Source organism: Odocoileus virginianus, chromosome 27 (genome assembly GCF_023699985.2).
Source record: "Odocoileus virginianus isolate 20LAN1187 ecotype Illinois chromosome 27, Ovbor_1.2, whole genome shotgun sequence".
Classification (NCBI taxonomy): Eukaryota; Metazoa; Chordata; class Mammalia; order Artiodactyla; family Cervidae; genus Odocoileus; species Odocoileus virginianus.
In genome coordinates this window covers 32,815,105-32,829,541 of record NC_069700.1, presented here as the reverse complement: position 1 = coordinate 32,829,541, position 14,437 = coordinate 32,815,105, and the positions used below count along the sequence as shown (strand labels likewise).

Sequence of the window (14,437 nt, the reverse complement as noted above, 5' to 3'; positions counted from 1 at the left end):
CTGCTGTTCAGTCACTAAGTCATGCCCGACTCTTTTGCAACCCCACGAACTGTAGCCCGCCAGGCTCCTCTGTCCATGGGAGTTCCCAGGCAAGAATACTGGAGTGTGTTGCCAGTTCCTTCTCCAGGAATCTCCCTGACCCAGGGATCAAACCTGCCTCTTCTGCTTGGCAGGAGGATTCTTTACCACTGAGCTACCTGGGAAGCTGGAAACGTGGCTACGTTCCCTTGAATGCCACACAACTGCCCAGCACACAGTAGGTGCTCCATGACCACCTGCGGAATAAATTGTGGTGGTTTTGTCCCAGCCAAGAGGAAGGAAAAAGAAGCTGCTTCATCTCCTGGATCAGCAGCCTTAGAGGGAGGGAGAGGGGCGCCTGGAGGCCAACCATCTGCTCACTCCTGTCCCCTCACCCACCGCACATACCCTGTCAGTAGCCACTGGGAACAGAATACTGGGGAACCCATACCAATGCCACCAGTCGGGGTGCACTGAGGTGTCTGTTCTGACAGCCGAGCATTCCTGTCGGAGGGGCCAGAAGAGGGGCCAGCTCCCTCAGGGTCACCTGGGCGGCCCTGACCAAGGAGCCCCTACCAGCTCACCCACCAGCTCTAGCAATCACCAGGGAACCAGGCTGGGTTCTTGTGACTAAACACGGACCAATTCCATGTTACAGCTCCATCCCACAAACCCCTCTCCCCCACCCGCTGCACTTACCACAATTTGTAATTATACGTTTCTTTGTGTGATTATTGGATTAATGTCTGCCTCCCCCACTAGCATGTAAACTCCGAGAGGTTGGGTGAAGGGTGAAGACTGTGTGTTCTGTTTTCCTGCTGACTTCCCAGCATCTAACGCAGTGCCTGTCACATGGCAGGGAGTCAACAAACATTTGTGGATGAAATGCTGAATGGTGTTTTATGCATTGTTGTTAGTCTCTAAGTCATGTCTGACTCTTTTGCAACCCCATAGACTCTAGCTCGCCAGGCTCCCCTGTCTTTGAGAATTCCCAGGCAAGAATACTGGAGTGGGTTGCCATTTCCTTCTACAGGGAATCTTCCCGACCCAGGGATCAAATCTGTGTCTCCTGCATTGGCAGATGGATACCTTACCGCCGAGCCACCGGGGAAGCATTTTATGCAAGAAAGAAAGAAAGACAGCACTAAGTCGCGTCTGACTCTTGCGATCTCATGAACTCTAGCCTGCCGGGCTCCTCTGCCCATGGGATTCTCCAGGCAAGAATACTGGAGTGGGTTGCCATTTTCTTCTCCATGGGAGCTTCCCGACCCAGGAGTTGAACCCAGGTCTCCAAACCAGAGCCTTATTATACAGCTTGTATCATGTGAGCTTCATAGCAGCCCTACAAGGTAGGTGGATGTTTAAATACCCAATTTACAGATGAGGAAACTGAGGGTCAGACAGGCCAGAGTCTGCCCAGGTTGACAGTGCCTTTTCGTCACAGAGCCAGGATTAGAAATTAGGTATCTGGCATCCACACTCAGCAATCTGCACACAAACAGTGAGGACATGTATTATGAGTAGGCTTTGAAGGATCAAAAAAAATCCCACAAGCTCTTTGCACTGCATCCTAACCCCCACTTATGGCAACTTGTCTGGCAGAGCATATCCTAGGATCTTGACTCCCCAGAGACCCTCAGCCAGGAGTTGGGGCTGGTGGGGACCAGGCCACCTCTACTTGCAATTATATCTGCCATCTGGGGCACAGTGAAAAGATCAGCCATTGAGCTCCAGGCCCAGCGCCCCAACACCCTGGCTTCCCAGAAATCCCCGGTACCTTCCAGCCCCCACCCCCAGCCTGGGTGGGCTTCCACCAATGGGAACTCAGATTGGGAGGAAAGAGGCGGGGCGTGGGGAGGGAAGGGCTGTGAAGAGATGAAAAGCAGACACTGCCCAGGGAGGCAGAGGACTCCCAGGCCCATCCTGCACAGGGCCACCAGCATGCAGCTCCAGGAGGTTTGCTCCTACCAATGGACTGGCCCTCATCCACGTGACTGTGCGCCCCGCACCTGGGCTTGGGGAGAGGGACATTTTCTCATCTCACCGATCATAGTCCCCGTTGCAGAGGGCTCTCACGGGAATGGAGAAAGTTTGCCAGACTGGATTTAGGGTGTTCTTCATGACCTCCGTCTTGTGGCAGATGGTGAACCTGGCAGAGGAGAGAAGGAAGGCCATCAGTCCTGACACCAGAGGGGCTGGTGGGCTCATCTCGGCAGTTGCCACACAGTAGAAAGAATGGCTCTGTGAGGTGATGAGCTGCCCATCACTAGCAGCATCCAAGCAGAAGTTAGACAGCCATCTCTCGAAAACGCTGCAGAGAGGATTCCTGCACCAGACAGGAGTGTCAGGAGATGTGGTTCTGGCCCCTGCTGCTCTCTGGGTGACCTTGAACAAGCCTGTCCCCCTCTGGGCCTCTGTTTCCTCACCTGTGATCCCAGGGAGTTGGCCACTATCAGACTTTCTTTATCCAAAACCCATGGAAGGATCTGGGGGTGGGCTTTAGGAACCTGTGAACCCTTGAAATCATCAGTGGAACTGGGTGTCTGAGGTTCATGTGCTTGCTGTCCCCTGCCTGGATGACTCTCATCCAGATTCCCATGTTCCTGGCTCACCTGATCGCTTCCTTCAGGTGTTTGATCAAATGTCATCTCTGTGACATGAGTACCTGCCCAGAGCACCATCATCTAGATTTTATAGCCCCCTGGTCCCCTGATTTTGACAGCTCCTAGTCCCTTTCTATGGAGAAGGCAATGGCACCCCACTCCAGTACTCTTGCCTGGGAAATCCCATGGACAAAGGAACCTGGTAGGCTGCAGTCTATGGGGTCGCTAAGAGTCGGTCACGACTGAGGGACTTCACTTTCACTTTTCACTTTCATGCATTGGAGAAAGAAATGGCATCCCACTCCAGTATTTTTTTTTTTTTTTTTCATTTATTTTTATTAGTTGGAGGCTAATTACTTTACAATATTGTAGTGGGTTTTGTCATACATTGACATGAATCAGCCATGAATTTACATGTATTCCCCATCCCGATCCCCTCTCCCACCTCCCTCTCTACCCAATCCCTCTGAGTCTCCCCAGTGCACCAGGCCCGAGCACTTGTCTCATGCATCCAACCCGGGCTGGTGATCTATTTCACTATAGATAATATACATGTTTCGATGCTGTTCTCTCGAAACATCCCACCCTCGCCTTCTCCCACAGAGTCCAAAAGTCTGTTCTGTACATCTGTGTCTCTTTTTCTGTTTTGCATATAGGGTTATCATTACCATCTTTCTAAATTCCATATATATGTGTTAGTATGCTGTAATGTTCTTTATCTTTCTGGCTTACTTCACTCTGTATAATGGGCTCCAGTTTCATCCATCTCATTAGAACTGATTCAAATGAATTCTTTTTAATGGCTGAGTAATATTCCATGGTGTATATGTACCACAGCTTCCTCATCCATTTGTCTGCTGATGGGCATCTAGGTTGCTTCCATGTCCTGGCTATTATCAACAGTGCTGCGATGAACATTGGGGTGCACGTGTCTCTTTCAGATCTGGTTTCCTCAGTGTGTATGCCCAGAAGTGGTATTGCTGGGTCATATGGCAGTTCTATTTCCAGTTTTTTAACAAATTTCCACACTGTTCTCCATAGCGGCTGTACTAGTTTGCATTCCCACCAACAGTGTAAGAGGGTTCCCTTTTCTCCACACCCTCTCCAGCATTTATTGCTTGTAGACTTTTGGATAGTAGCCATCCTGACTGGCGTGTAATGGTACCTCATTGTGGTTTTGATTTGCATTTCTCTGATGATGAGTGATGTTGAGCATCTTTTCATGTGTTTGTTAGCCATCTGTATGTCTTCTTTGGAGAAATGTCTGTTTAGTTCTTTGGCCCATTTTTTGATTGGGTCATTTATTTTTCTGGAATTGAGCTGCAGGAGTTGATTGTATATTTTTGAGATTAGTCCTTTGTCTGTTGCTTCATTTTCTATTATTTTCTCCCAATCTGATGGCTGTCTTTTCACCTTGCTTATAGTTTCCTTTGTTGTGCAAGAGCTTTTAAGTTTCATTAGGTCCCATTTGCTTATTTTTGCTTTTATTTCCAATATTCTGGGAGGTGGGTCATAGAGGATCCTGCTGTGATTTATGTCGGAGAGGGTTTTGCCTATGTTCTCCTCTAGGAGTTTTATAGTTTCTGGTCTTACATTTAGATCTTTAATCCATTTTGAGTTTATTTTTGTGTATGGTGTTAGAAAGTGTTCTAGTTTCATTCTTTTACAAGTGGTTGACCAGTTTTCCCAACACCACTTGTTAAAGAGGTTGTCTTTTTTCCATTGTATATCCTTGCCTCCTTTGTCGAAGATAAGGTGTCCATAGGTTCGTGGATTTATCTCTGGGCTTTCTATTCTGTTCCATTGATCTATATTTCTGTCTTTGTGCTAGTACCATACTGTCTTGATGACTGTGGCTTTGTAGTAGAGCCTGAAGTCAGGCAGGTTGATTCCTCCAGTTCCATTCTTCTTTCTCAAGATTACTTTGGCTATTTGAGGTTTTTTGTATTTCCATACAAATTGAGAAATTATTTGTTCTAGTTCTGTGAAAAATACCGTTGGTAGCTTAATAGGGATTGCATTGAATCTATAGATTGCTTTGGGTAGAATAGCCAGTTTGACAATATTGATTCTTCCAATCCATGAACACGGTATGTTTCTCCATCTGTTTGTGTCCTCTTTGATTTCTTTCATCAGTGGTTTATAGTTTTCTATGTATAGGTCTTTTGTTTCTTTAGGTAGATATACTCCTAAGTATTTTATTCTTTTTGTTGCAATGGTGAATGCTATTGTTTCCTTAATTTCTCTTTCTGTTTTCTCATTGTTAGTGTATAGGAATGCAAGGGATTTCTGTGTGTTAATTTTATATCCTGCAACTTTACTATATTAGTTGATTAGCTCTAGTAATTTTCTGGTAGAGTCTTTAAGGTTTTCTATGTAGAGGATCATGTCATCTGCAAACAGCGAGCGTTTCACTTCTTCTTTTCCTATCTGGATTCCTTTTACTTTTTTTCCTGCTCTGATTGCTGTGGCCAAAACTTCCAAAACTATGTTGAATAGTAGTGGTGAGAGTGGGCACCCTTGTCTTGTTCCTGATTTTAGGGGAAATGCTTTCAATTTTTCACCATTGCCACTCCAGTATTCTTGCCTGGAGAGTCCCAGGGACGGGAGCCTGGTGGGCTGCCGTCTATGGGGTTGCACAGAGTCAGACACGACTGATGGACTCAGCAGCAGCAGTCCCTTTCTATATGCTATTTTCATCCCATCTGTCACCATTTGACATTTGACAGGGTCTTTCTCATTTCTTTTACAGTCTGAAACCAAAATGTAAGCTCCATAAGGTCAAGGTTTTGTCTTCTTTGTTCCCTGGTATAACTCTAGCTCTCAGAAGCGCACCTGGCCCTTAGGTGTTCATGTAATATTTTTTTGGAATGAACTAACAAATAAATGTATTTCTCAAAGGAGAGTTTCCATAGCTTTCACTGGCATTTCAAGCCAGTGAAATTAAAGCCCCTGGCTGAGATGATCTCTAAGACCCTCTCGGTTCTTCTAGTCTGAATCCAGGAGCTTGCTTTGCAAACTGAAAGTGCAGAATTGGCTTCATCCCAGCTGGGTGCCCATCCAGTGCCCGGCCCACTCCCCACTCCATGCCTGACGGGGCTCTGCCCTGGAAGCCCCCGTGGAGGGGCAGCCGGGGGCCCGAGTGGAGCTTAGGGCGGGTCTGTGCCCCTGAGAGTCCCCAGCACCCACCCCAGCTACCTCCTGGCTTGGAAAGGTCACAGGGGAAGGTGCCTGGGCCCCACCCTTGAGCACACAGCCCTGTGCCACTTCTTCTCTGACAACTAGTCAAAATGTCACTCCTGTCACCACAGCTCAGCATTTCTCTTCTGTGTTCCTTCTCGCCCACCCGCTGGAGTGTGAGGCTCATGTGGGAGACCTCCCCACACCCCGGAGCTGGTGATGAGACGGATGGGGACGGGGAGGAGGGGCCACCGCTGCCCGCAGCTGGGGCAGCAGGTCGGTCAGGAAGAGGAGCCTGGCTGGGGTGCGGAGGGATGAGGGGAGTGGCCAGAAGGGAGACTCTGGAGCAGCAACTGGCTGCGCCGGGCGGGGCGGGGGAGGTTCACACCCCGCAAAAACCCTCACTTCCCACCTGAACAGACACCAGACCTAGTGTGGACCCTCTCGGCCTCCTCACCTTTTTGGAACCCGGAACCCCTGCCTTCTCGAGCTCCCGCCCAGGCCGGCCAGACTGCCTGAGCAAGCTGGCTATGCTCTTAAGCCTCACGCCCTCCCTATATGTCTTTCTTCCTGCTCCCTGTGTGGTCTGCTTTCCGCTTCAGACTCCAGCCTGAAACCTCTTTCTTTAGGCTCCCCCAACCTTCCCCCTTTCCATCGCTAAATCCACAGGCCCCTGATCCCCTGATGTACTTGCTGCGGGGGTGGGGGGACGAGGCCCTGGGGCGGAAATGGTCCCCGCAGTCATCTCCCAGCTCAGTTCAATTCATTTCAACACACACGATCCCTAGGTGGGGTGCGGGGGTGGGCGGTGAGAACTAACAGCCTCAGACAGATGCGAGCTGGGGTCCCAGCGCCGCTGCCTCCAGCTTTGCAGCCCCAGGGAAGTGGCTGAGCTCCCCTCAAAGAGCCGTAACGAATGCCGCCAGGCCCTGCTCTAATAACCCGAATTAACTCATTTAATCCTCACGGCTTCCTTGGGAGGGAAGTGTTAGGATTTTCCCCATCGCTAAGAAACTGAACCGCAGAGGGTAGCGCGCCACTGCCCAGAATGGCAGCCACTAGCCACACGTGGCTATTTACATTAAATTAACCGAAATGAAAAAAAAAAAAAAATCAGTTTCTCAGCCGCTCTAGTCCCTTTCAAGGGGCTCAGCAGCTATACATGGTGGCGACCATACAGGACAGTGAGATACAGAACATTTCCACCATCCCAGAAAGTTCCATCAGCTCAGACACTCGCCTAAAGTTACACAGCTGATGACTGGCAGCTACTGGCCGAGCCTGGCTGTCCAGTCACCACATTTCTGCTTCCAGACGAGTGATTCTGATTGAAGAAGACAAGGTATGTACAGGGCCGGGAGCACAGGGGGTGCTCCGTGGATGTTTCCTGCCCTTTTCCCTCCTGGGATGGCAGGCGTGACATTTCACTCCCTCTGGATCAGTTTCTCCAGCTGCCCTGGGTTTGCCCCCAGCCCCTGCTTCCAGCGGAACCCGCCCTCAAATAACCCCCCATCGCCGGCCCCATCTGACCAACTCCTCTGCTGTTTTCAACACTCGGGTTCCCCGCAGTTCCTCTACCGGGCGGGGGTGTGGCTGCAGCCCCCACCCCAGTTCTGCCAGGCCAGGCCTTGCACCGGCCGCTCGCCCCATCCTCCCCTCCCGCCTCCGCCCCTGCCGGTCTTCACGGCGCAGCTCGCCGGGCTCAGCACCTCCCACCTGCTCACCGTGTCAGTCACGAGCCTCTCCCAGCCCCCGCCCCCTCCCCGTCCATCCTACACACCGCGCTGCCGGATTAATCACGGGCAGACACCCGGCAACACACCCCTCGCCTGCTCCACAGCCCGAGCCCCTCCCCGCTGCCGGCCCGCCGGCCCTGCCCTCTGAGACGAGCCCTGGCGCGGCCCCGCCCGAGGGGAGCTGCGTGGACTTTTCCATGGGCGCCCAGAACATCACTCCGACCAGTTCCTCCCTCCCTCAAGTCAAGTCAAAGTCAACAAGGATTATTTAAAGAAATTCTGCTAGGAGTCCTCTGGTGAGACAAAGAATCCTTTTGTTATGCAAATGATCGTACCAAATTTCCCTTGTTTTGTACGTTCAGGTTTAAAAATCCGTTTTTCCCTTGAAGTGAAACACCTCCTCTCTGCTGCTGCCCTGCCCCCCAACACACACCCACCCAACACACACCCACCCACCCAGAATTTCAGATTCTAGGGGCCTTAGCAAGGCCTCCCTGCCCTCTGCTCAGGACACACTAGTTCTGCACACACATTTTCTCTAGACTGTTATTCTTCCCTGAGCCTCCCCTCGCCTCCCAGCCCCCAACCCTCATGGACCCATTTTCTTTCTCTCCTTCAAAACCTGCTCCCCAGTTCCCCTCTCCAGCAGCGCTTCTCTAATTAACCTCCCTGGCCCCATTGCTTCCTCATTCTGCAGAATCCCAGCCATAAGTGGCCACAGCCTCCCAGAGCTATGATGCTTAAAGAGACCGTGGAGACCGCCTCGTTCAACCAGATCATTTCACTGATGACAAAACAGGCCCAGAGAGGGGGCACACTTGCCTGGGGTCACACAGCCGGTTGGTGGAGAGGACTCAGGTCCCCAGACCCTCAACCTAGAATCTGTGCCTCTGTGTGCATCAGTGACCTACATTGGCTAAGGAGTCGTGTGTCTTTCCATCACACTGTGGGTGGCTTCCAGATGAAGGAGAGGAGAGAAGGAGATTGGGGAGCGGGGAGCTGGTTTCAAAGATGGGAGGGAGTTTGAATGAAGCCTGTGGCAGAGTGTGGGGCCAGGTGGGGAGATGGGTGCAGATTTGCCATGCTGAGGAGGAAGAAGTGGGGGGACATGTGTCGTGGAGTGTCAGAGGGCTGTGGATGGGTGAAGACTAGGTTTAGAGATGGGGACTGATCGATGTTGAAGAAGGAGTGAACTGTCAGAGGGACCCCGAGTTCTCGCTTGTTTTTGCCTCCATCTCTGACATGCTCAGCACTTGCCATCACTAAGACCCTCAGAATGTCACTGAGGGCTTGCCATCTGTCCCCCACCAGCCCCATCTGTGCAGCCAGGAGCCCCTGGAGCTCCTGGGGCCCCTTGATGTCTCCCCAGAGCAGGGGCCCCAGAGCAGCCCCAGGGGGAGATGGCCCAAGCCAGCCGACCCAGCAAGTCATCACTGTTCAGCCCCCCCTCCCAACCCACGCCCCTGGAAGTGGGGGGTGAAGTGTTACTGGATAACTCACGTTCCATCCTCGTTGCTTCTGTAGAACACCAAGAAGGGGTCAGACTTCCCAAAGAAATCCTTCTTGTCCAGCTTGTTGGCACAGAATTGCATTGTGGCGACGTCCTGGTGGGGAGGAAGGAGAACAGGGGTGTGAGGCCTGGGGATTCCAGGCACCAAGCCAGTTAGAAAGGACAGCAGCAGTTCGCATTTGCCTGGCACAAGGTGCCAGGCCCTGAGCTCACACTTTCGAGGGTCCCATTTTGTCTTCAGACAGCCCCAGCCAGCAGGTGTGGCGGAGCAGCTGGGCCGTGGAGCCGGCCTGCCGCAGTTAGAGTCCTGGCTCCGCCACTTCGCTGCTGTGTGACCAGATGAGGAGGTGACCTCTCGGAGCCTCAGTTTCCCCTCTGTGACATGGGGCTGATTACAGCGCACAGCGCAGAGGGCTGTGGTGAGCACTGAAGGAGAGCACGTTGCAGGCACGTCACCCACCCGGTCAAGGCTCACACACGTGGTGTCATCACTGTTGTACCGAGTGAAATGACTAACCCGAGCCACTCTGAGCTTGGCCACCCAGCCCCAGAGCCCTCGCGGTCCACATAGCCTCATTACCTCACAGGATTGTGTGGTTCCCGAGTTTAAGCATGCCTTCCACATGCACTGATGCACACAAGACCCACCTAATTCTGAGGCGGGTACAGCTAGACCGTGACCCCTGCTCCCTCATCTTACAGCTCAGAGCAGGGAACGACCCCCACAGGTTTACCAAACAGAGCCCTGGGTTTCTGACTCCTCTGATGAGTTAACGGCCCTGGCCAACCCAACCCTCAGCCCAAGAGCACGTGGCAGGTACCCAGGCCCCGTGAGGATCCTGGGCGCCTCCTCTCACACGGCTCCAGGCCCCCCGGCTCGCTGTGGCCAACAGATGCCCTTGCATCCTCCTCTTTGCCCATCCCCGTGTGAGCTCTTCAACCTGAAAGCTCTGCATCCCAACAAGTCAGCTGCCAAGTGGCCAGAGTTTAGGGTTCTGGTGATGGTCCCTGGGGCCTGGGCTGTGCTCAAGGGCTGGGCCTGTCGGGAAATACCCACTCTCTCATGTTGCCTGTTTCTTCTCAGTGGAGAAGAGGGTCTCTGGAGATCAGTCTCATAGCCCAGTGAGGACCAGAGCGGTGGCAGAGATGAAGATGCCACCTCTCACAGCTCAAAGGATATGGTCAAAGCTTGGGGTGGGGGACTTCCCTGGTAGTCCAGTGGTTAAGAACTCACCTGCCAATGCAGGGGACATGGGTTCAATCCCTGGTCCAGGAAGATCCCACATGCCATGGGGTAACTAAGCCTGTGCACCACACCTACTGAGCCCATGCACCCTAGAGTCCATGCACCCTAGAGCCCGTGCTCCACAAGAGCAGAAGCCACTGCAATGAGAAGCCTGCCCACTGCAACTAGAGAGTAGTCCCCACTCTCCCCAACTAGAGAAAGCCCAGAGCAACCCACACCCAACACAGTCATGAATAAATAAATTTGTAAAAAAAGAAAAAAAGCTTGGGACGGTGGATACGGTATATTGGTTAAGAACATGGCCTCTGGAGCCAGGCTGCCTGCTTCCACTCCATGCCTTACTAGCTGTGTGATCTAGCTCAAGTTACTCACGCTGTCTGGGCTCAGTCTCCTCATCTGTAAAATGGGGGTGCAGGAAAGACCACCTCGTAGGCTTGTTGGAGGATGACATGAGTTAACTGAGGAGTATGTTGAGGAGTACACAGGCACACGAAGTACTGTGTGTGTGCGAGTTATGATGATCTGGATATTTCTCCCCTCTCCCTCCCCGCCCCTGTCTACGTGTGGCTCTTGTCCCTGCCCCACGCCCACCTCTACCAGCTCACAAGTCTTCCCTCAAGGGCCTCTAACCACAGCAAACAGCTCCAACCACTAGCTTATTCATTCATTCATTGATTCCACAAACATCTATTAGTTACCATCTGTGTGGGCCAGCCCTTGGCTCAGTGCTTTACGGCCTTAGCTTATTTAGCCCTCAGAATCATCCCTTTCATAATAATCCTCATTTTACAAATAAGGACGCTGGAGGTTGCAGAAGCTAGGTAACCTGCCCAAGATCAACAGCTGGCAACTGGCAGAGCAGAAATTCAACACGTGTGAAGGCAACATGATTTCAGAGTCATGCCTCTTCCAGCACAGAGCAGGCCCCTTCCTGAGGCCTGCTTATCACTGATTTCTTTTGACTCAGGGCAGGGCTGGGCTCTAGTTAGCCTGGGCTGAAGGGTCCCCTGAAGGGAGGCCCTGGGGGCAGTGCCCAGGCACAGCATCCAGAGGTGCCCAGGTAGTGGCAGCTTTTATCATGTCCCTCAGCACTGACCACCTGAGAGGGACAAGGAGACAGGACTGGGGGCTTCCAAGACTTAGAAACTCTGGGAATCTGCGAGCCTCCTGAGAAATGAGGACTTCAGACCTGGAATAGAGAATGGCTGACTTATTGAGCACTTACTCGATGCCAGGTGCTGTGTTGAGCCCTCTTTACACACATATATGAAGTAACTCCTCTAGTCTCCCCATTTTACAGATGAGGAAACAGACTTTTAGAGGTCGTTCAAGATGACACAGTGGTGGTAATGAAGGCACTTAGCCTTCAGGGCTGTCCCTCACACCCTCCCAGAAATATCTTTAGCCTTCTAAGGGAGCAAAGATGGGCACAATAAAGGGCAGAAATGGTATGGACCTAACAGAAGCAGAAGATATTAAGAAGAGGTGGCAAGAATACACAGAAGAACTATACAAAAAAGATCTTCATGACCCAGATAATCACGATGGTGTGATCACTCACCTAGAGCCAGACATCCTGGAATGCGAAGTCAAGTGGGCCTTAGGAAGCATCTCTACGAACAAAGCTAGTGGAGGTGTTGGAATTCCAGTTGAGCTAAATCCAAATCCTAAAAGGTGATGCTGTGAAAGTGCTGCACTCAATATGCCAGCAAATTTGGAAAACTCAGCAGTGGCCATGGGACTGGAAAAGGCCAATTTTCATTCCAATCCCAAAGAAAGGCAATGCCCAGGAATGTTCAAACTACTGCACAATTGCACTCATCTCACATGCTAATAAGTAAAAGGCAAAAGAACCAGAGATCAAATTGCCAACATCCCTTGGATCATCAAAAAAGCAAGAGACTTCCAGAAAAACATCTACTTCTGCTTTATTGACTATGCCAAAGCCTTTGACTATGTGGATAAAAACAAACTGGAAAATTCTTCAAAAGATGGGAATACCAGACCACCTGACCTGCCTCCTGAGAAATCTGTATGCAAGTCAAGAAGCAATAGTTAGAACCGGACACAGAACAACAGACTGGTTCCAAATTGGGAAAGTATTGTCATCCTGCTTATTTAACTTGTACCAAGAGTACATCATGTGAAATGCCAGGCTGGATGAAGCACAAGCTGAATCAAGGTTGCCAGGAGAAATATCAATAACCTCAGATACACCACCTTTATGGCAGAAAGTGAAGAACTAAAGAGCCTCTTGATGAAAGTGAAAGAGGAGAGTGGAAAAGCTGGCTTAATACTCAACATTCAAAAAACTAAGATTGGGGCATCTGGTCCCATCACTTCATGGCAAATAGATGGGGAAACAATGGAAACAGTGACAGACTTTATTTTTGGGGGCTCCAAAATTTCTGCAGATGGTGACTGCAGCCATGAAATTAAAAGACACTTGTCCCTTGGAAGAAAAGCTATGACCAACCTAGACAGCATATTAAAAAGCCGAGACATTACTTTGCCAACAAAGTTCCGTCTAGTCAAAGCTATGATTTTTCCAGTAGTCATGTATGGATGTGGGAGCTGGACTATAAAGAAAGCTGAGCACCGAAGAATGATGCTTTTGAGCTGTGGTGTTGGAGAAGACTCTTGAGAGTCCCTTGTTCTGGAAGGAGATCAAACCAATCCATCCTAAAGAAGATTAGTCCTGAATATTCATTGGAAGGACTGATGCTGAAGCTGAAACTCCAATACTTTGGCCACCAATGTGAAGAACTGGTTCATCTGAAAAGACCCTGATGCTGGGAAAGATTGAGGGCAGGAGAAGGGGAGGATAGAGGATGAGATGGTTGGATAGTATCACCAACTCGATGGCCATGAGTTTGAGCAAGCTCCAGAAGTTGGTGATGGACAGAGAAGCCTGGCATGCTGCAGTCCATGGTCGCAAAGAGTCAGGCACAACTGAGTGACTGAACTGAAGTTCACTTCTAACAGTTATTAGCTCTACCCAGGAGAAATTTCCTATCGCATCTCATGCTGGATGGAGGGGGCACCTAAATGCTTTCCTGGGGAGCTCCATCCCAAGGCCTAGGAAAAGGAGGCAGCATAGGACCTGGTGGGCTCCCCTCACCCCCCTGCACTGTGCACTGGCTGTATAATTTGTGGGACCCAGTGCCAAGGGAAAAGGTGAGGTCCTTTTTTCAAAGAGTATTAAGAGATTTCAAGACTGTGACAGCAGAGTATTAAGCCAAGAGTAGGTCTTGTGTGGCTGAACAGATCATGCATGCATGCTAAGTCACTTCAGTCCTGTCCAACTCTTTACAACCCTATGGACTGTAGCCCACCAGGCTCCTCTGTCCATGGGATTCTCCAGGCAAGAATATTGGAGTAGATTGCCATGTTCTCCTCCAGGGAATCTTCCCGACCCCGGGATCGAACCCATGTCCCTTATGTCTTCTGCATTGGCAGGTGGGTTCTTTACAATAGCGCCACCTGGGAAGCCCCAGTGAACAGATCACATGCCCATCAAGTGGGTCCTGGCTGCTCCCCCTGGATGGAACCATTAGTAATATCAGAAAACAGAGAGGACCATACTCTGCTGAGGAGGAGCCCCACCAAGGTACACAGAGCTCTGAGTTCCAGCAAGTCCCAGCAATTCTTCAAGCCCTCTTCCTGCTTCTTCATCTAAAAGGTGATGTGGTGGATAGTATGACCACCACTGTCCTTTAAAGCTGGACAGCTTAGGTTCTGGTGCCAATGCCACAGGGACCATATGGGGTGGCATCTGGGGAAGGCTGGTGCTCAGGGGACAGTTTGAGAATCCAGGGTCCCTGCAGCCTCCCTAGGACATAGCTTGGTGGTTGTCACAGTGAACTCTCCCACAGCTGGAGGTCACCTGTGTGACACCCTCACCTGAATGAACACAGATGATACACAAGACAGTCTATACTGGCTGACTGTAAAATGCATATGTGTGTTTTAGTTACTCAGTTGTGTCTGACTCTGCAACCTGATGGACTGCAGCCCACGAGGTTCCACTGTCCATGGAATTCTCCGTGCAAGAACACAGGAATGGGTTGCCATTCCCTTCTCCAGGGGATCTTCCCGACTCAGAGTTCGAACTCAGGTCTCCTGCATTGCTGGCAGATTCTTT

At 50.9% G+C, this 14,437-nt stretch overlaps 1 protein-coding gene across 3 annotated transcripts in view; it reads right to left on the bottom strand.

Moving 5' to 3' along the window:
- The window catches only part of CPNE5 (copine 5), a 104,953-nt gene that overhangs the window by 31,556 nt on the left and 58,960 nt on the right, over window positions 1–14,437 (bottom strand). For all 3 annotated transcript variants that reach the window (XM_070456528.1, XM_070456529.1, XM_070456530.1), the window contains 2 exons: window positions 9,038–9,141; window positions 2,063–2,167 (listed from right to left, as the gene is read on the bottom strand). In XM_070456528.1, coding sequence (XP_070312629.1) covers window positions 2,063–2,167; window positions 9,038–9,141 — 209 coding nt within the window. The remainder of the gene's footprint in view (window positions 1–2,062; window positions 2,168–9,037; window positions 9,142–14,437) is intronic.